The sequence below is a fragment of the Trachurus trachurus genome (assembly GCF_905171665.1).
Source record: "Trachurus trachurus genome assembly, chromosome: 6".
NCBI classification, from domain to species: domain Eukaryota; kingdom Metazoa; phylum Chordata; class Actinopteri; order Carangiformes; family Carangidae; genus Trachurus; species Trachurus trachurus.
Window position 1 is genome coordinate 16,770,365 of NC_139897.1, and position 22,335 is coordinate 16,792,699.

Below are 22,335 nucleotides of genomic sequence, written 5' to 3' on the forward strand. Positions count from 1 at the left end.
ACACACTAACGTGAGGCGTGCTAGTTAACGGTTTTTTTTCTCTTCTAGGTATTGAAAGTTTTATTTTTATCGCCTTATCAAGACTGTTTCGATGCTGTAATCTGTAAATTAAACATTCCGCTTGTAAAAAACGCAATATTTATTGGCCAAGGCAGCCAGCCCGACTTCGTTTCTTCTTCTAAAGAGTGTCCGCTTCCCCTCCCCTCGATGAAGCGCTGCGATGCCCTCTGATTTTATATCCCTCCTTAGCTCGGATCTCGACCTCAATTCCCCCAAATCTCTATACTCTAAAGGTAAGAAATGACTAAAGCGAGGCTGCTGTTATGAAACTAACCCGTCATGTCCTTGTTTTGAACGGAAGTAATAACATGAATGTCTTGTTAAGCTGCTAGCTGCTAGCTGTGGTGGTGGTTAGCCTCTTTTCTGCAGTTAGCCAGCCGAGCTAGCCCAGGAGTTAGTTAGCTGCATTTAGCACTGGCGACTACCTGACCGACTGGTTCAACTGAGCCAATGTCACATGTGAGGACAGAGCATGGCAGGAAAGGCTGACCCTCTGGTTATAACGGTGGCATTACACCAACATTAATGTGTTATTATTAGTTATTATTATGGTGGTGGTGGTGGTGGGCTGGTTGCTAGCACTGTGTTTTAGCCACATCTACGTGAGGTCGCTCTGCAGCCACATTGTTCAGAGGTAACTTATGTCTTGGTATAGGACCCTGCAGAGGGGTGTGTGTGTGGTTGGTTGTGTATCACAAGAAGAAAAAAGGGGGCTGATAAAAAAAAAAAAAAAGTTGAACGCGTGTGTAGTTTTGGTTATTCTCCTTGTTTAGTTTCCAAGAGTGAGTGACAGTACCCCTGTTGTTTTGTGTTATGTGTTATGGGTGGAAGTGAGCCAGAGTTATCCTCCTCACATTTCTCTGGTTCCAGTGAAAGAATGCAGTTGTTGGCATTTCAAAGCCCCAGAGCTCAGTCTCCCTGTCATGACACACAGAGGATGGTGCTGCCTGGCTGGCTGGCTGGCTGCTTGGCCGGCCCTACTAGTGCCAATATGTATCCTATCTGTAATAGGCTTTGGACACGTGTCAGGCAACTGTTATGTTATTATTAGGTGGGTGTTGCTGCATCATGGAGGAACTAGACGGTTAACTCCTGTTGTGGTCAGCTGCTGGGTTGATGGGTTTGTACCTTTGGCTTTCAGCGCAGGGGCTCGGTCTGTAAGTTAATTAGCTCTCTGTTAACAAGGGGATCAACTTAATGTGTAAAGAAACCAACCTAAGCTCCCACTCAACACCGTCAGCTATCGTGTTATTGCTTATTCATGAGAAAGCCTTGTATGCTGTATGTTGGCGTGCACTGCTATTAGAGAGGTAATGTAACCTGAGAGGCGTGGATTTATGCATTTTGCATCCTGATGGATGCTGTTAGAAAACAGAGCTTCCTCCTCTGCCTGTTTTACCTCCTGGTCTAAGCTTGAGCCCATATTTTGATTGCTAATAGTTTGGCAATAATGCCTAATGCATCTTTTACCTGCCTGCTGTCTGACCTGCTGGACTCACATCTGTCTGGCTGTTATGTATAGGGTGCTCATGAGCCAGCAGAAAGCATTGCTCTGTGACCCTGAAACACTCAGTTGAGCCTGCCATATGGTTGCACTGTATCACATGGTGGCTGTTTATTTATATCTCAGTAATTGGGTGTGTGTTGTGTTGAGGTCAAGGTAGCTGAGTCGCTCATCAAAGATCTAGTCGGAGACCACATGTACATCACACTGTAAGTGAGAGAGGGGACAGCTGGCCATGTTGCCATTTGGCCTGCTTGAGTACTGTTAGTTGGTCAACTTTTGGCCAAGAATGAAGCAAATGTAGAACCTCAAGTGAACTGTCGGTCCCTGATGTTTTTAAAGTGGGAAATAACCTGTGCCAGTCACGTCTTTTAGCAGAGGCAAGAGACCTTATTTGCCCAGTTTGGCTCAGGGAAGCACCAGCAAGGACTTGCTTTGTCTCCCAACTCTGAGAGTGACCCAAAAGGCAGTGATTTAATGTTAACGTTGATTCATTATGAACGACAAAGGGCTTTAAGTACAAAGTAGCCAAATAATATATAGCTACATATATTAGCCAGGACAGACACAGGAAATTATAAACACCTTTACAAGCTGCCAGCTTCATGATTACATAAAGTTTTGATTACATTTTCATTACAAAAATGATTCGTAATGCATCTAATGTTATTATTGTCATACTTTTACTAGTCCATAATAACAGAAGTTTAACTACTGACATTCATTAGAAGATGTCTGGTTTGTTTTATTGTCATAATGATTTATTAAAACAACAGAAAGATGCCAAATCAGGCAGACAGAAATTGCGTGCTGCTTCTTTCCCACGTGCTGAAGGGTTATCTCTTTGGCCTCATCAGTACTTCTTCCCTCTAACTTCAAGTGGAAATCTTTAATGTGATAATATTGCTGAAATATTTTATCTCTGCACAGCTTGTGTGTCTTATCAAGCTTCTGTTTCAAGTGTTTTCATTTAGATGGATTGAAAAATCCAGAAAGACAGTTTAGTCTTAGTGAGAGGGGGGAAAAAATCCTCCATCAACTTATCAGTGTGAGAAGCTCGAGCTGCAGCATCAGTGAGCGATTAGATTTCCAAAGTGTGAGACTGACACACAGGGCATTCATTACAGCTCTGTATAGATTTGGTTCTACCATAAAATGGCAAGAAGTGTTAAATGGATGTTTTACAATGTGAGTATTTTTCCTGGGGATCATTTGGTAGAAGGTAGTGACAACATTGCTCACAATGCAGTGTGTGGACTATCCAGAGAACGTGGTGCTACTGTGAATTGATGTAGTTTTTCCACTATGTAAAACAAGATGATGGGAACTTAAAGAATTGAATAAACAAAACCAAAACTAGCTGAATAGCTAGATTGATACCGTAGCAGCTTTAGTTCTATTCTCATAGCTCCAGCACAAGCCATTTGTTGTCTGACATTTATTTTTGTACATTATGGACGACTTGAAATCAGCATGGTCATTGATTAGATAAGAAATCATTATTTAGCTTTGTTAAGTTCTATTTATATTAAATTGTTCCTGAACAGAGTGTAGATGCATCCATTAGGCTCCATTTACTGTCAGTCACCTGAGACATATGAGAAGAAATGAATGTTCTCCCTGGAAATAATCATTTGAAAGCTTGCTGTCTCATAACTTTAATGCACATGCGTGTGTCTCTTTGTGTTTGTTAATTCACTGCATCTTTGTAAACTCTAACAATGGTTGAATTCAGGCCAGGTTAACGACTAAAAACATTTTGGAACGAACGGTTAAAAATAGATTTAAATACATCTAATCATTTACTATTGCTCTCATTTATCCATCTAACCAATTATGCAGCCACCTCAGATACAATATCCAGCGTTTCCTTGCCATCACATTTCAAGGTAAACAGAGCTGGTGCAAATAGCCAAAATGGCATTCTTTGTGGTTTGAGTGTAGTGAGTGGCTCTTTTGTCAGTACCCTGGCTTGAGCATATCGTTATGTGTTCAAGAGTGTAATTAAAGCAGCCATTGTTGGGCACTGAAATACATTCTTGGTCTGCATATTTTTTCATTTGCAACAAAAACATAGCCCTTATGAATTGTCTATTCATCTGTCATCCCCCGTCTTAGTTCTAAGCCAGCTGCAATGAATAAAAATGGACTGGTGGCCTTGCCATTTGGCAAAACCTTTAAAGCACGTGTAATGTGAGCAGCGCATAACTATGAGATGAGGTAATTTAATTGTTCAAAGTGTAGGTTAAAGTCAGTCCACCCCCTGGCAGGCGAGTGTGGTGCAGCTTACTTTTTTCGGGCATACTCTGACAGGCATATAAACTAGCACAGATGTCATCTGACTTCTATAAAAACAAATCAAGACCAATACCAAAATTCATTCCTCAACATTATCAGTGTCCAGTGGGGCACAGAGGAAATTCTGAACTTCTTTTCCCTTTCATCTGAGGATTGTCTGAGTCACGATTGGCCTAAAGTTTCCTCCTGTGAAGTAACTCATTCTGAAGCTCCCCTTTGTCATGAACACAGTTAGTGTAACAGTTTGATTAAAATGATTATGTGGTTAACTGCGAGGCAATTCCTCCAGCAGAACTAAAGATTCATGTGATGAGTTTGATGGCTGTGTTTGGAAGGATGTATAGTTACATTAAGGACAGCACCTCTGTGTAATGAAGGGACTTCAGTGATGGCGTGATGAATAAAGCTTTGTGTCCGCAACGTCAGATACTACATGTGGACAACAAACACTTAAAGTCAGATTCTTCTTGATTACTTGGCCTCCTGTCAATTGTAGGTACAGTTGTTTGATGAAAATAGGGACATGAATATGAGCATGCCTTTTCTTTATATTTTAAAATCAGTTCGCGCACATAAAGTATATTATGTGTGTTGTTTTGATATTGATACCGAAGTCAATGTTGTACTTGTATCAGTGTCAAAACAATGAGTGTAACCAAGCCTTATAGAGATGCACAGATCAATTGCATGGCAATCAGAAAAGCCCAGTTTTCAGAGTGATGGATATCTGAGGCTTCAGTCACTGATCCAGCACACAATAGTTTGCATCATGAGTTGAAACCAGAAAGCCGTCACATGATTTTTGTTTACCCTTGTTCACAGTGAGAGAGAGGCAGATCCTTTCATCCTAGTTCTTTAATACTAACTAATGTTTTATTATCAACATACAAATACAGCTCATAGAAACAAACACTGAATCAATGGGCTAAATGAGTGGTTTGTTTCATTTATTTTAATGTGCATTTAGATTCAGCCATGAAAAGTGCATCATATCTCTGCTTTTTGATAATACTTATTTTTCTCTCCACCACCATCATCCATGCCACAGTTTGTAAACTCACTATGCAATTAGGAACGCCTTTACATGTGTTTATTCATGCAAATGATTCAGTTATTCAGATACGGGCCAGGACCTTTATCCTGTCACCTGCCAAGAAGGCTGCAGTGAGTTCACCAAAATTGGAAATTAGAAAAACGTTGCATGGTCTGATGAATCTCTGTCTCTGCTGAGGACACGGCGCAGATGGTCGGGTGTCAAAATATGAATCCATCCAGCCAACCTGCCTTGTGCCACATGTCCACACTGGTGGTGAAGGTGTGAATGGTGAGCTGAATGTTTTGTCGGCACTCTGATACCAAACAATCGGGGTCTGAGCACCACTGTTGCTCATGTGGATCTCTTTATGTTCACAAATGACCGTCTTGTAATGGCTACGTCCAGCAATGACACAAAGGAAAACTCTTAACCTGATGTCATCATGACCAGTGTACTTTATCAGTCCCCCCCCCCCCCCCCCCGTCACCAGATCTGAATTTAGTAGAGCTTCTTTGGAAATTTTGAGCATGAATGTGCAAATTACTAATCTACAGAAATGATGCAATGCCGTCATGTCAACACCAACGTCTCATCTCGTGGAATTCATGCCTTGAACAACTGGCGCTGTATTGACAGCAAAGGGAGGAGGGCCCACTGAGTATTAGTGGCCCTAAAGTGGTCACTGAATGTATAAACTATACAAACACTGTTTTACATATGGTTCAGTCCCTGGACAGTCGGGTGATGACTAAAATTCAAAACACTGAGTGAAATCCAGGCTCTGCATTTACATACTCAAACTGAGTGGAGTTACTGAGCAGTGAGCAACACTGACTTGTGCCTGCACTGATGATGACCCTTTATGGTTTTAAGATAATTAGATGAAATATTATATATGATAATACTGAGGGGATAAACTCACTGTGGCAGGCAAGCATTATTTTTATTTTACATAACACTAGATGCAATAGATACAATAGATGCCCCTTGTCATTATCATGTCAGTGATGTGTTAGTGTATCTATGAAGTTTGTTTCTGATGGATTATAACTACTCGGCTACACTGTTCTGCCTACGGGTGGCATCATAAATAGGTGCATGTGTCTTTAATGCACAACCCATGGAGTTGTTCACTTGGAAAAGTCTGTCGTCCTACTGTACCTGGCTTTGGGACCCTCCTGGCTGGCTTTAAGGTTGTCCAGACCAATCAATAATCATTTCCATTATCTTAACTACATAATAATAAAAGCAGTTTTGGCAGGAGTAAGTAGCGTAGTGTCACATGTCTGTGAATGGCGACGGCAGTTGTTCATATGTGAACATTTGCCATGTATGAATGGGATACAGGCAGGTTGAACACACATTCCCAGTGTGAAAGCATCTATGTGAAAGGGGTATATTAGTCAAGACTGAGGTCACGTCGGGGTGCCAGTCAATCCGTAATACACCCATGCACAAAGACCCCCTCTCTTCATACCATGAACAAAGCACAACAGTCTCAGATGGAGGGTCATCCCTCTGGATGGACACGTTTCACTGTAATTTTGAGCGAACTATTCATTTAAAACAGACTAGCTCTGGATAAGCAGTAGAGCATGAAGCGGGACCTCCATTACAGGGATTTTAAGGTTGGCCTGGCTGCCTGTCTGTTTCTGTGAGCTGTTGTACCGTGTAGTTCCATGTGTGAACTGTGGGGACTTGTCACTCCCTCAGCATCGTTGACGTCACAAAAGTGCGAGATCATGTGTCTTTGTCAGCTTCACCGTTCTGCTGGTGCTAAGTCATAGCTGTGTATCAGATGACTACTACACATGCTGGGTGCCACCGATGCACAGCTGAAATATCCATGTCGGGGTGGTGACAGGTCCCTGTTTCTTAGCAACCAGACTACCTAATGATGTGTTCATCTGCCATGAAATGTGGTTTGTGCCAGTGTAACTGCAGTGGTTGCTTATAGTCTACTTGGAAACACCATCAAATACCAAGTAATGCCTCTGCAGGTTTTATTACAGTAAACCCCGCAGGCTAATTTAGATCATCATAAGATACTCTGTGTTGTGTTAGTGTTGACAGCAGAGGTTTTTGTAGATGCAGGAGAAATTGTGATCATGAGACCAAGGTTTGCTTCCACTTATTCTTTTGAAAAGGGAACAAGGAAATGACAACCAATCTGAGTGAGGCACAGCAGTAGTTTTGTAATTACTGTTACGCTCACGCAAGTGCAGTTAATTATTCACACAATAACATTTTGCGGAGAAGATGCATCGGCTGTATTTAAAAAGAAGTTAGGTCTTTTGTTGAGTTAAATTAGTTAAGTGCAGTGCAGTCTGGAAATGTTTGAGCCAGTGTTTAGTAATTAGTCATTAGTGGTGCTGCATCTTAAGACACTTATCCATTAGCCTCAGTCTCCAGGCCAAGCGCATGCCTGGCAAAGAACCCTGTTTGATATGGGAGGTTTTGTGCATGATAAATCATTTAGTGTTTAACTTGTGAGAACTTTTTGTTAAGACACAATTACTGTCTGAACATTTCTGCTACGTGTGCTAGATACTTTGTCTAGTAAATAAACAATCTGACTTGTGTTTTTCAGAACCTAACATATCTTCTCCTGCTCATCCTTTATGGCAGAGTCAGTATATGACCTCCTCCCTAAAGAGCTCCAGCTCCAGCCGTCGTCCGCCCAGACCGACCCACCCACCATGAGCCAGAAGAGTGGGGGAGAGGCAGGACCTCCTCCCTCTGCAGCCTTGGCTTCAGGTGAGCTACCTGCTCAGCCATTAAAAACCATGATCTGGGATCAGTGTCCCCTTGCCAAACTATTCCCCAAGTCAGTAGGGGTGAAGAAACTAATACGGCCTTGTATCAATTGTCTGGGGGCAACATCACCCTTTCACCAGTTTCTGAGACAATTCATCTTAGTGACTCTATGAGACTGTATTGGATGGATAGTATATTATTTTTTATTTCAGCAAATCTATTTTAATACTGCTGGTAGTCATTAGGGTTCACTGGTGTGTCCATTAAGCAGCAGTAGTACCAGATAAAGGCATGGGGAAGAGCAACTTTTCACAGTTAGCTGTATTTTAATATATTTTGTGATTGTCAGTCATTAGTTCCAGTATTACAGAACCGACCAGTTGGGAATTATCTGTTGCCACTGTTTTTATTGGTCCCAAAGATCTGTATGATAGTTTGTTTGAAAGGCTCAGTGTTAGGAGACCCTGAGGGGTATTTTAGATGTTTGTGTGATTAACATAGCAGCACCATGGGAAGAGGCATTATTCACTTCACTGTGTATGGAGGCTTAAATATTCATTCACAGTGCATCTGTAATAAATGTCTGCAGCTCTTCACTGGCCCATTTTACCTAATAAAATGGATTGACTCAAAAAAAATATGATGACAATTGGTGATTAAAGTTTTAAAACTGTTCCTAAAATCAATTAATATGTAACTATCCAATGCTAGTGGCAGACTATAAACTCAGTGGCGTATTTGGAGTAAATGTTGTACACAGTATGTTTTTTTTTTTCTGGAAAGCTTTACTCTGAATAACAGCTACAAGAAATGTTGAGTTTGCATTAACAGCATGCTAACATAGCTTGTTTTTTCTCATTTCACTCATTTTTTCAGAAGCACTTTACCCTGTGATGCTTGTGCTCAATGTTTTTTTTTTGCCACATGGCTTTTAAGGCAATTGTAAAATGTCTTTGAGTGGTCCATACACACAGAAACGAATGCAAAAAAACAAACAAATGCAGTGTAACCTTGTTCTTTCCTTTGGCTTCAGCAGTCATCTCAGGCATCTCTTTTGTTATACCATTGTATTGTGTTTTCAGAGTCTGTGTATTAGCACCATAGATTGAAGGCGATAGTATGGTTAGGTTTTATTCTGAAATCCCTCAACAAGTGCCTAAAGCAGAAACAGCCTACGCACGTTCACACTTAATCTTATACGCCCTCATACATACAACAGAGGATCATGTGAAAATTTCCCAAGGTTTCAAACATTTTGAGCTTTGCAGCTAAATGCAGCTACTCCCACGTTTGAAAGCAGCTGACCTTTCCCATATTATGAAGGTTCTGTCTCTTTATGAAACAGTGAAGTTGCCCCTGGCAGACAATGGACTTTCTTTTCAATTTCACTTAGTCAAGCAAAGGAATATGGTCTGATCTTGGATCATGGTTCAGGGCAGTCGACATCAGCTGTAACTGGGAAGGATTGTAGTCCTCATCTAAAGAGCAAACTAACTGGTCCACAATCATGTTGGAGAGAGCGCTTTTGTTAATGCTACCTTTTCACTATCCTGTCTGACCCAGCTGGCCCTAAGCAGTGCTGATCAAAAGCATGACTACTGTAATGTCCTTAAGATCATCATTAACCAAATACACGTGCTTCAAAATGTCTATAAATGATCAACTTCAAAAGTTACTCCTTCGTTCAGTATATTAACTCATCCAATTTACTGATTGACAGAAGTTGAGTCTTGAATGATCAGCTCTCTTGTTGCTCATTGGCTGTCTCGTTTTTATTGCAGGAAGTTCCCTCTGAGGCAGGGAGTGTCTGCATATAAAATGGTCTGCAGTTCACTGCTCCATAGGTCAGAGGCTTGTTTATTCTGTCTCCATGGCTACGCTCAGTCCCAACCAAATCTTCCAATTGGCATGCGCAAACTACTGTTTACTACTGAATGCACATTGCACAAACTGTACTGTAACCCTGGCAACCCTGGCAAATTTAATTTGGCGCCACATTACCAGCTTGCAAATTTGGCTGTACAAAGAAATTTTGACCAGATTTTGTTATGTTTTTTTGTTTCCTTCTTCTGGCAATGTGTATGTAACAATTTGTAGCTTGCTTTTGTTTTTGTAAACAAAGCATGCCAGTTTTGTCACATTGATTTATATTGAGAAAGGTTTTGTAGGAATCAAAACATTGTGGGACCTATAGTACCCTTCTCAACTTTAACTTCAGAATATTTGATCAATGCTTGACAGCTCTCGCATGCACAGTGAGAGCATATAACCCACAACAGACTGTTGAAATTAGAGTTGGGAAGAGGGGAAATCAATACAAATTATGCACAAATTCAGCTGCTTGAATGGGACTGCTAGCCTGCAATGTGCTGGACAGCTGTACTAACTTGTTTATCTGTATATACTACCGCAGATGCCACCTCTTCCACCTCCAGCCCCTCTGCCTCTTCCTCCCTGGCCATTGGAGTCTCGTCCACTGGCCCCTCTACCTCATCCTCGGACCATCTCAAGGTTCCCCCGCATCTCCACTCCGCTGGAGGGGATGGAGCCGGAGCTTCAGAGATGCAAGGTATGGAGGGTGCTGTATCTGCCCCCAGCAGAAGCAACAACAGTGGAGCAAACACTGCAGCAGGAGACATAGGGTCAGGAGTGTTGTCAGGGCTAGGAGTCCAGCAGCCTCAGAACACCCCATCAAAACGGAGGCCTGTGTTGAGCATATCCCCGCCACCTGAGGACCTATTTGACGACAGCCAGATGTCTTGCCAAGAGGAGCCCGCCGCGTCCGGTCCAGCCGGCCCAGACTCGGAGCATAGCAGCAGCATGTGGGCCGACGACTCCGTCTCCAACTTCAGCTTGATCAGTTCCATCTCCTACAATGACAACACAGAGGTGCCGCGCAAATCTAGAAAACGCACGCCCCGCCAGCGGCCAGGCCCCAAGCCTGCTCCCCCCGAGGACAGCATGGATGTGTTCGATGCTGACAGCGCCAAAGCCCCTCACTTTGTCCTATCCCAGCTTGGCACAGACAAGAGCAGTGCCATGTCCAGGTGCGCTGACCCTTGTCCCATGCACATTGTGGTAGCATAGAAACATAAGACTACCTCTGTCCCTCCATAGGAAAACAGTGGAAACAGTGAAAGCTCATTTCATTTAATATCTTGGGTATTTGAATTTAGAAAAGTCATATTAATGGAATCCATCATGTGATTTGTTTCCTTTTTTTTGTTGCTCCGCAGCTCTCTTGAGTCAGGGACCGCAACAAAGAATGGGTCACTGTCCGCTCAGTTCCCCCAGAAGAGCGACGGGAAGGAGCTAAAGATCCTGGTGCAGCCAGAGACCCAGCACAGAGCTCGCTATCTGACCGAGGGCAGCCGCGGCTCTGTCAAAGACCGCACACAGCAGGGATTCCCCACTGTCAAGGTTTGACACAGAAGGCCAACGGCTCTTCCTTGACACAGGAAAAATATTAACACCTAAGTTGGAAACGACTGAATAAGGCCAGAGACACACAGGATACGGAGCATGGAGTACTGTGCACCACATGAGAACGCCAGTACAGACACATCAGAAGCATTCACTCTAACCACTGCCCACAGCCATTGACTTCAAAAGCGTAATTTTACAATGGCTAACCTGCCACATTCTGTATTCAACAAAAGACCTAGTTTTCTTAACTTAACTGGGCAGGGAAATGAAGGAACAGCCACTGTGCTCATTCATTAATTAGGCACCAAACCCTCCACTACTCCACTGAAGCTGCTCCCAGTTGTCATGGTGTATAAAGTATGAAGCACTCAACATCAGCTCACGTGTTGTGTGATAACAAGTCTAGCTTTGAACAAATGTGCTTCTTTTGTGATACAATTGAAACTTTCCCTACCTGCATTGTATTACCTTTGTACACTTCTGTGGGCTCACACAGGCTTTTTCTGATAACCACAGAAAACATCCACATAAAGCATCACACTCTTCAGTACGCACTTTGTGTATTAATGTTGCTTGACAAGGATTCTTCAATAAGGGAACCATCACATTTGATGCATTTTGCGCTTGTGTTAACAACATGGTAACACTTTATTTGATGCCTATCTCTATAATGCATTATAACCATACGTATAATGAGTTATAATGCAGTTATAGCACTGTATAACTATAGTTATAAACACTCATAAATTATCATAATGCGTTAACAATAATCATAACACACTATAAAGCATTTTATTGTGACTTATAAGGTCAGGTATTATAATACGTTATAATTGTTAGTAACTCGCTGACAATGCCCACATGATAATGTATTATAAATATAGTTATAATGTGTTATAATTGGCTTATAAACGTGTATAACTATCATTATAAACACTCATAAACTATCGTAAGGCTTTATAACAATAGACATAACACAGCAGAGAGCATTATAACTCTATTATAATACTTGACCTTATAAGCCTTTATGAAATGCTCTATGATGTGTTATGCTTATTGTTATAAAGACTTTTGATAATTTAAGAGTGTTTATAATAACAGTTATACATATTTATAAGACAATTATAACACATTATAACTATATTTATAATGCATTATCGATGTTGGCATGGGCATGTGAGTGTTTATAACTATAGTTATACAGTGCTATAACTGCATTATGACTCATAAGTATGGTTATAATGCGTTATAGAGATAGGCGTCAAATAAAGTGTTACCAAAAACATTTTTTATATTTAATAGTGTTATGTTTTCTATTATCAGTGAAGGTCGGGTTTATTTACATAGTTTTCTGTTTTTGTTCCCAGTTGGAAGGTGTGACTGAGCCCGTGGTGCTGCAGGTCTTTGTCGCTAATGACGCAGGCAGAGTGAAGCCTCACGGTTTCTACCAGGCGTGCAGAGTGACAGGACGCAACACTACCGCCTGCAAGGAGGTGGACATCGAGGGCACCACTGTTATTGAGATCCCTCTGGAGCCCAGCAGTGACATGACACTCGCGTAAGATGTTATTTTCTACTGGTTGATGTGGGATTAGTCAATATTAATGCTGAGTGAATGTTAAAGTAGTACACTGTGTGCTTGTTCTGTTCTGTACTGTAAACCGTGTGCCTGCTTCTACAGGGTGGACTGTGTAGGAATTTTAAAGCTACGTAATGCAGACGTGGAGGCCCGTATTGGTGTAGCAGGATCCAAGAAGAAGAGCACCCGTGCCAGACTGGCTTTTAGAGTCAACATCCCCCAACCTGATGGCTCTGCCCTCACTCTGCAGGTCCCCTCATCACCCATCCTCTGCAGTAAGTAGTTCAGTCCCAACATGAACTGAAAAACAGGTCAGAGCTACAAAGGAAGCAGCTATCACCAGGCTCCGTGAGGATAAATGCTGGGGAATTGAAATGCGTGCGTTTCCAGTGTGGTTGTGTTGTTTTAGCTTTTATCACACATCACATTTAGTGTGGTGGCCGCAGAGCTCAGCTATGGTTGGGTCAGACTGCACAACCCTGCTTCCTTTTGTTTCAGGGCGTTCTCCGTGCCCTCTGGCAAACACTAACCCAGATGTCATGTGAGTTTTGATTGTTCCACTCTTCTGTCGTTCTTCAGCCCAGCCAGCAGGAGTGCCAGAGATCCTGAAGAAGAGTCTGCAGACCTGCTCCGTGAGAGGAGGAGAGGAAGTATTTATCATTGGAAAGAACTTCCTCAAAGGAACCAAAGTTATTTTTCAGGAGAACATTGCAGGTACTGTAGCTGTCTTGGTGTTGCTGGCGTTGTCTTTGATATTTATGAGGATACAGGTTTCTGCATTTAAAACTCCTGGTGGACGGAAGAATAAAAACATATTTTTTTGGTTATATTTGTAGATGATAATTCCTGGCAAGCCGAGGCAAAGATTGACATGGACCTTTTCCATCAGGTAAATGCAACAGAGGCTTTTGTATACTCTCTACTACTTCTGCTTAAATAATAAGATGTTGTGTCAGACGTGCCAACTTTCATTGACCTTTTCGATATCCGCTGTTTTTCAGAACCATTTGATCGTGACAGTTCCTCCGTTCCACAACCAGTCAATTACTTCTCCTGTTTCTGTGGGAATCTTTGTGATGACCAACGCTGGTAGATCACACGACGCCCAGCCCTTCACCTACACTCCAGACCCAGGTGCAGTCACTAGCTCCAGGTTGCCTAGATCAGTGGTTCTCAAAGTGGGGTCCGGGGATCCCCAGGGGTCCTTGAGAGGTCTCAAGGGGGTCCCCAACTTTTTCCCTAAATCTTACAATTTTTTTCTAAAAATTCTATGACATCTTTTCCCAGAAATTTCTCAAAATATGTTCCAGAAATTCACGACATTGGTCCTAATTTGAACGTACATTGACTGAGAAAGTAACATTATTCATTCTTAGAACAAATATTTGAGTATTTCTGATGTTTGTTTCAAAATCTTGTCCAATGGGGGTCTGTGGTCTAATTTGTGTCAGTTTAGGGGTCCTTGATGTAAATAAGTTTCAGAACCACTGGCCTAGATGATCATTTTCAGACCACATGGAGATAATCACTTTAGTATTACAGGGCTCTTGTGGGTTACCTTGTAAAGGTATTGATAGGCTTTATGATTATGGCTAACATGATAATGTTAACCATATTTTCTTATTAGGAAAATGCTAATTGTTTTGTTCATATATTGTCTGTAACATCTTGATGTTTCCAGTTAGAGCAGATTTATTTAAAGCAGAAGTGAGTGATCCGGTCGTTTTCGCTAATGCTGCGTTCCAGGCAGGCTTTTGAAATCGTAAATTACAGCTTCAAGTCACAACTTACGACTTTGTAGCGTTCCAGGCAACCCACTCGTGTTTTTCCGACCTGTTTTACCGGTGAAAGTCACTATAACGGCCACTCGTAACTTCCGACCGGTGAACTCGTACCAGATCGAACTGGTACCACTTCACGGTCGGAAAAATACGAGTTTCCTTGAATGCACCATAACAGTCCTCGTCGCTACGTCACCACATTCACGGCGTTCCTTGGCTGCACACACAGCCCTGCATGCCGTTCTCTCTCCTCATTGGATAAAAACTGTAGGATACGATAAATGTTTTCTCTTCGGCTCAGAGCAGAGCAGAGGGACTGGGAGACCCGTGTTTCAGTCCAAACACTCTATGTAAGTGATTGCTGTCGGAAGATATAACTATTTAAGACTTATATTAACACAAATATATCACTCACTTCTGCTTTAAATCAAAATTCACTCCTGGCTCATCATGGAAACTTGTATCACAGTCCAGTCACAGGGTAATACATTATAAATCTGAATGTATTGTGTTTCCACTCTTACCCTCAGCTGATAACTCCAATGCCCGGACAATAAAAACAGAGGGACCCTCTCTGGTCAAGACTTGTATATTTGATGGCCAGATGAAATCTATGTCCTCTGAGCGAACCGACTGCTCTGGTCAGCCTTCCAAACGGCAAGAGGACACACCGATGGAAGTGTCCAGCAATCCACCTCCCACAGATGTTTTTAAGGTAATGTTATTCTAAAGAAAAAGAAATATCTATATATCTCAGAAGTTCAGTTGGTAAGATTATTGTTTCCTCTCCTCTTCCAGACATCCCCAGACCCTCTTGTCTCAGTGCAGCAGACTCTGGAGCTCAGCTCCAGCCCTCATCCAGGAGGAGAGTCTTTTCAGAGCCCAATGCCCCTGCAACCTGAGGACGTTGAGCTTCCCCAGGCGCCCCCTGTCTTTCCGAGCCTAGAGTCCCTCAGCACTATGCAGAAGCAAGACATTGCCCCCACAGCCCCCTTCCCAGTGCCGGGAGACACCACAATCCCCCCTGTGACACCAGAAGTCCCTCAGCAATTCCTCAGAGACCCTCAGGATAACCTGCCTCCTGAGAATTCAAACAATAGTGGGGGCGTTGTAGTTGTGGCCATGCCCCAGATAGCAACTCCTGCTCCGCCGCAGTCACAGCAGTCACAGGTCCCCTTGTTTCCCCAAGAAGGAGTGGCGCAGTTGGAGAGAGCAGTAAGGGAGCTACAGGCTGGAGGTAACACCACGCTGCAGCAGGTGTTGGAGGCAGCGGTAGCCCAGCAGCAGCTCAACTCTGTGCTTTACAGCCCCACGCCCTCTGCAGACTCTCTTCAGCAGCACGTCCAGGAGAACATGAACAGCCTTAGATTGGGGACCACGGATAATTCACTCTCGACACAGCAGCAGCTACAGATGCAACAGCAACAGCAAATGCAACAGCAGCAGCAGCAGCAGCAGCAACAAATACAACAGTTTCAACAGCATCAACAACTGCAACAACAACAGCAGATACTAGGTAACCTTCAGCACCAACAACAACAGCAACATCTTCAGCAACAACAACAGCAGGTCCTTGGCAACATGCAGATCCCACAGCAACTAATACTCCAACCACAAGACCAACAGCAACTGCAGCAGCAGCAACAGCAACTCATGGAGAATATCCAACAACAGCAACAACAGCTGCAACAAAATCAACAACAGCAAGTCCTGAACAACATCCAGCTTCAGGATCAGCAACAACAGAATCAAATGCTTAGCAACTTACAGCAACAACATCAGCTACAACAACAGCAGCAGCAACAGCAGCAGCAAAATCAAGCTCTGAGCAACCTACAACAACAACAACAGCAACAACTACAGGAGCAGCAGGTCTTAGAGAATTTGCAGCAGCAACTTCAGGCCGAGCTGCTGCAGCCTCAGATCCACTCCACCACGCAGGTGCAGCAGCCAGTGTCGCTGCTTCAACAGGCCGGAGAGCTGCTCACCATCCAGACCAGCTTCCCAACACAGCCTCCGTCGCACACGTCGCCCCCACAGCAGCTTTTCCAATCACCCCGGCCCCTCGCTGAGACCCAGGGCTCTCAGCAGCAGCAGGTCCAGGCTGCCCTGCTCCAGAATACGCTCACGGTCCTGACCGGTGGCAGCCTCAGCTCGGAGCAGCAGTCCCCCGGGTCGACCCTCTATCTGTCCCCAAACCCTCAGCCCCAGCAACAGCAGCAACAGCAGCTGGCGTTCATCTCCTCCATGGAGACGTCTACCAGCCAACCCCAGCCCGTTGCCATGTTTCAGAACCAGCCCCAAGCTCAGCTGTCCCAGATGCAGCAGCAGAGCACCCCCATGGAGCAGCAGCAGTCCGCACAGCAGAACCAACAGCAGCCGCCGCAGCTTCCGATGGGCCAGCAGGGCTCCTTGTTTCAAAGCATCCCAAACCACTCGCAGGCCAACCCCGTCTCCCAGAGCCAGCTCTCCCAACCCCAGCAGACAGGCCTGCTCCTTTGCACGACAGACCTTAACCCCCAGGCTATGCCCCCAACTATTCTCTTTAGCACCCAGCCCCAGGGGCCTTCGCCTATAGGGAGCATCAGCGTTGGGATCCCTCAGTCAGACCCAGCAGAGCCCATGTCCTTTCAAGACCAGAGCTCCTCAGGCAGCAACCCGACATCCACCGAGAACCAACAGCAGAGCCTGTTCCAGGAGCAGCAGCCAATGCAAGTCGGCCCGAGCTCCAGCAGCGTCCCGAGCAGTCAACCTGTGGAGCTGTTCCTGCCACAGGCGTCTCTGTCTGGCCTGCAGAACACCATTGGCTCACAGGAGCTGAACAATCAGGCTCCAGCCCCTGGCACGACCATCTTTGTGGTTCAAGGCGGCGTGGGTGTTGTTGCCAACCCTGGCCAGCAGCCCCCAGAGCAACTTTTCCAGACAGCCGTGGGTGGGAATGTGGCTCCACAGGGACAGGCCAACCTGTTTGTGTTTGGCATCCAGAACGGTAAGATGATTTTGGGCTTCTCTACCCTGTTTTCCTCAACAGCAACTGAACCAGTCCTTTATGCCACAATTATGCTGTTTACCTGCTGTTTGATTATAGTGATTATTACAATCTTTCTGTGCCTTTTCAGACTCTCCCCAGCTGCTAAATTCCTCTGGACCCACTCTGCCAGCTCAGAGCCAGGCCCAGAACTCCAGTCACATGCAGCCTCTGTTGGACCAGGCTGCCTCTCCGATGCCGGCCGCCATGCACAGCAGCTTGCAGAACAGCCTCCAGGCGCAGATGCAGTCCAGCTTAGAGAACGCCATCCAGACCACCCTGCAGAACGCGATGCAGACAAACACACAGACGGCTCTGCAATCCAGTTTACAGGCAACTATAGAAACAAGTCTGCCGACTCCAATGCAGACCAATCTACAGACACAGATACAGAGCAGCTTACAGAATCAGTTGCAGGCGTCAATATCTACATCGTCCAACATGGATAAAATTGAGGACATACTGGAAAGCCTACAGAAGTAGTGATAAATATTTGGACAATGTGGGCACTAAGGAGAGTGAGTGATATGTAGCTGAGAGTTATACACCCAAACAGCAACAGAGTGGCGGTGCATGTTTTTTTGTGCCTATGCCACTAAACTTAGAAAAAAAAAAAATAATTAAATGCCCCTTTTATCTAAAACCCCAAATCATGAGCTCATGTAACTCATTGTTTTTATGAAATATCTATCATTAATTACAGCCTTCATACATCCATTGTCCTTGAATAGATGAATCCGCCTTTGTTATTACCCCTCTTGCAGGATCAGAGAGGCCTGTAATAACAGCTTTATCCATCAGTCTGAGAAATGCAGTGTTTTGTTGTCAGAGTGTTTTAATAATGTGAGTCCTAAGAGATGATTATGATTAAAAAAAAAACCTGTCAGGTTTGGTGGAAAAACTGGAAAGGGATAAAGAATGTCAGTGACAAGGAAACGGGGGAATAGTAATGTGATGGAGATGAGGCTGTAAGAGCAGGCAGAGAATATAAAATAGCCAGCCATGGAGTGAATATCAGATTGCACATAAGTATCAGGTATGGGCTGAATCTCATTTTGTGAGTGTGTAAAGTCACTTCACTCATTGAGACACGGTCAGAAAAGGAGTGTTTTTCTCTGTTGGTCACAAAGAGCAACAGTGAAAACGTGGGGAGAAATACCTGGTTTAAAAAAAAAAAAAACATAGGTGAAATAATTTCACAGCCACTCAATTTAAACTTCTTTGTCCCCGGACAACAGAAGATCTTTCGCAATTAATCAAACCCTTGTGTTTGCACATGTCAACAGTTTGACTAAATTATACTCTAAGAGTAAAGACTGTTAATTTACGTACATTTGTAGAATGTTTTTGCCTCCATCTTATTTGCTGCCATGGCTGGAGTTGCACCTGGGCGTACTCTTATTAGAGGGAGGACAGTTAAATGTTGATTTCAACTCCGCTCCAAAAATGAAATGAAATGAACTCGCTCACCAAAATGGGCTCTCCCTCCCCCTGCAATACATTCTTGGTATTGCAGGGGATTCCCCCTAATGTGCAGAAAGCAGCGAGAATATAAAACACTCACAAATGAGATTCAACGTGGTGAATAATGTGACTTAGTCTTTCATTTAGGCACCTCCCAGTGTTTTCATATGTTTAGGCCTCATCACTGGGTTTGCGGAAGCTTTCTTGGTGAAATTTTAAGAAGCATTGTAGTGTGTGTATCTTTTTATTTTGTTTTGTTTTGATAATGTGGATAGAAAGAAACTTTCCACTAGTGAAAATGGAGTGTTGTGTGGTTTTATAAACATTTTATCTCAAGCACTTTATAACCTCTTTTGTGTAACCAGCTAATCCTTATATCCGTCCACAGCTCTCTACTGACCCAGCTGAATTTGTACTCAGAAACGTCCAGTTAAAAAACAAGAAAAACAACAAAAAAAGGAAAAAAAAAAACAGAAAGCAGTTGTCTTTGTAAAGGTAAATACATCTTAACCAAGCATTTTTACATTTTCTCATGTCAGAATATTTTTGAGGTCTAGGACAACTTTGTATAGAATGTCTGCTCACTGTTGAATCCCTCTTTGTATTCAGTCTCAGTGGTCCAGTCAAGTCTGTCAACTAAAAAAAAAAAACTAGCCATTCCCACAAAAGCATTGTCATTTTTCAGTGTTGGAGTGGTAAGAAGGCCTTTGTGTGTTACACACTGACAAATACACCTAAAATACTGATACATCCAGACTGTGCATTGAAATGAAGGATTTTCATTGTTATGCTATTTGTACTATTTACTGTTCAATCTTTCACTTGAGACTGTTTTACCTTGTGTTGTGTTAGATATTTAAGTTTTTTTGTCTCAGTGTGTTGGTACCATGCTCAGGCTGGCACCATGTGAAGTTGGCACCCAGTACCCGTCCCTTGTGTTGTGAACAGGGGCTCACTGGTAAATGAAATCTCTGTTACATAGAGGCCGCCATTTTGATTCTATCTATGGTGCTATGTGCAGAAGTGATGGGCACTTCTGATGTGATGATGTTAGTACATAACAGTTTATACTTTAATCAATAGCACTGACATAAATTGTTAGCTTCGAAGCAGAGTTGAGTCGAGAGAGCTGGCTGTTGTTGTGGGGTCAGACTGGAGTGCACCCAGGCTTACCAAAGCTCCTGTTGTGAATCCTCGTCATTGTGTCTCATACTTGTCCTTTTTCGAATGCCCTCGTTATGTTTACTCATTTTTACTCACTCATTTAAATTATGCAGCTCTTACATGAATAGCAGTTCAGCATGTTGTTGTGTTTTAAGTACATTTATAAAAGACGTGTAAAGGTACTTTGTTTCAAGGATCATGTAATCTCATTAACATTTCCACCAGTTTTTACATTTCTCATTACATTACTCTATTTTCTGATGCAAAATAGTACTGCTGTACTTTCCATATCTACAACAGTAGCCAATTTGGCATTATTATCAAAAGCCAATTTTTGAGAATAATTCAAATGTTAGACTAGCATTGTTCACATATGCATCTGTTTACATTTTCATAGTCATACTATTTTGTCCTGCAGCTGTTTAGTGATCCATTTTAAAGTAACTTATCTTTTTTAGAATTTTGTATCCATGTATCAAAATGTAGAGTATTTTTGTAAAACTAAAGTTTTTTGGTTTATGCTCATAGCACAGATTATCATTGCTGGTATGTTTTTTCCTGAAATGAAGCGGAGGTATATTGTGAAGTGTATGACTGAAATTAGAAATGTTAGTAAAAGTGGACATCAAGCGGATCTGTTAGAAACTTCATTCTACTGTTTTAAACATTTACCCAATTTGTATAATGTAAAAACATGGGCTAGGTTTTCTTGTGTGTGTTTGTTTTTTTTCTAACTTTTTTTTTTTTTTTTTTTGTGGAAATGTCATGCATCTCAAATGGCACTTTGACTCATCCATTACGTGTAGATCAGGTCAGGACACAGTAGTGAAGTTTCCAAGCATTCCATTCCTCTTGGGTTAGGGGAGTTTAAGAGCACATGAAGTTGCGGAGGAAGCGCGGAACAGTAATGCCTCTTAAAGCCATACCAACACAGAAAGCCAACCTGTGACTTCAGTTTCATGAATGTAAATTTTACCTCATGGTGTGGACATAGAGCTTGCTCTACATCGAACATCGGACCAATTACAGATTATGAGAACACATATTTTGAGGCAGAAGGGAGGGGGGGTGGATGGATGGGGTGGCACCAACTGTCATTTTGTGTCACTGTACATTTGTCAGATTGTTTTGTCTCGGGATTGTGATGTAATTTCATGTTGTTGTTTTTTTTCACGTCCGGTTTCATTTTGAGCAATCCAGGATGCTCAGTCTGACTCTTCGAATAGCCACTTCCACCTGAAAAGAAAAAAACAAACAAAAAACGTGTGATATTGATTTAATGTTGGCAAAGATAGCACACAAATCTTTACACTATCGGTTTTGTCCTTCAGTCATGTAAATGAATATCCATGTATATTTAAATGTGAAATATACTGCAGGGGTATCTTGAATTTCAATTGTGATGCTTTCAACAGAACTTTGTGTGCCTTGATAACTTAACCGTTACTCTGCTGTGTTCACTGGTGTCCCTTTTGTGTCTGCTATTTGGCCCCTTGTCCTTTTTATTCTTGAGGACCGTCTAACATCAGGACACTTTTCTGTGATTTTAAGTTTTATTTCTCCAACACAAGCACACCCACAGCCCACACCAATATATTTTAGTGTTAACATTTTCTATTTGGAAGTCCATTGCAAGATATCAGAGTGAGTAGTCTCAACATAATATTGTGCAGCTTCACCAGTGAATTATCAACTCGTTTATTATTTTCTGTTGAAAATGTTTTTGTGTTTTTTCTTTTTTTCACGCCTCATGAGATTTGTACATGTGAGGTAAAAGGGACGAGACAGTGGAGATTGTTTTATGGAGAGCTTTCTTGTGTTGATGTGCTTGTCAACATTACTATTGTTGCTGTGAAATGCTTGATCAAATGGAGCAACCATGATAACTATTAATTGCCAATAGTGTGAGCTGTATCTTGTGTGTAATCAGTTTGCTCACTTTTCCTAGTTCGCTTTCTATTTCACATTCTCCAACAGTTCTGTTGTATCCGTTTTGTGTAGCTTGAGCTTTAGTATCTAGCCTTAAGACCCTGACGTAGGGATAAAAGGTCAACCCCAGTGTGTTATCATACATCTGAATTATTATTAACATGTACTTTGCCTTGGTCTGGACATTTGTATACTCTTCTGTTTATATCTGTAATCCTGCTGCTACATTAAATGAATTAATAAAAATCTATACGTCTTGATTTCCGTCATTTCTTCCTCCTAGGTTTTAACACACAGCTCTTGAAACAA

General features: G+C 42.7%; 1 protein-coding gene across 2 annotated transcripts; it reads left to right on the top strand.

Annotated features, from left to right (window-relative positions):
• On the top strand, window positions 1-22,224 carry nfat5a (nuclear factor of activated T cells 5a). Of its 2 annotated transcripts, XM_083973013.1 has the most exons (12): window positions 1-293; window positions 7,527-7,655; window positions 10,069-10,702; window positions 10,892-11,075; window positions 12,449-12,639; window positions 12,763-12,935; window positions 13,240-13,374; window positions 13,497-13,549; window positions 13,662-13,794; window positions 14,972-15,156; window positions 15,240-17,430; window positions 17,561-22,224. In XM_083973013.1, the coding sequence occupies exons 1-12, from the start codon at window positions 221-223 to the stop codon at window positions 17,950-17,952; spliced, it is 4,473 nt and encodes a 1,490-aa protein (XP_083829139.1). In that variant the 5' UTR covers window positions 1-220; the 3' UTR covers window positions 17,953-22,224. The 2 variants fall into 2 exon arrangements, with proteins under 2 accessions (XP_083829139.1, XP_083829140.1); XM_083973014.1 differs by lacking the exons at window positions 1-293; window positions 7,527-7,655 and adding an exon at window positions 9,474-9,499.
• The last annotated feature ends 111 nt before the right edge of the window (window positions 22,225-22,335 follow it).

What these genes read in the sequence shown, in the direction of transcription:
- nfat5a (XM_083973013.1), top strand. Translation starts at nt 221, where the DNA reads ATGCCCTCTGATTTTATATCCCTCCTTAGCTCGGATCTCGACCTCAAT. An exon ending in CTCTGCAGCCTTGGCTTCAG is followed by an intron (nt 7,656 to 10,068) that starts GTGAGCTACCTG and finishes ATACTACCGCAG; the next exon opens with ATGCCACCTCTTCCACCTCC. An exon ending in CTCATCACCCATCCTCTGCA is followed by an intron (nt 12,936 to 13,239) that starts GTAAGTAGTTCA and finishes GTCGTTCTTCAG; the next exon opens with CCCAGCCAGCAGGAGTGCCA.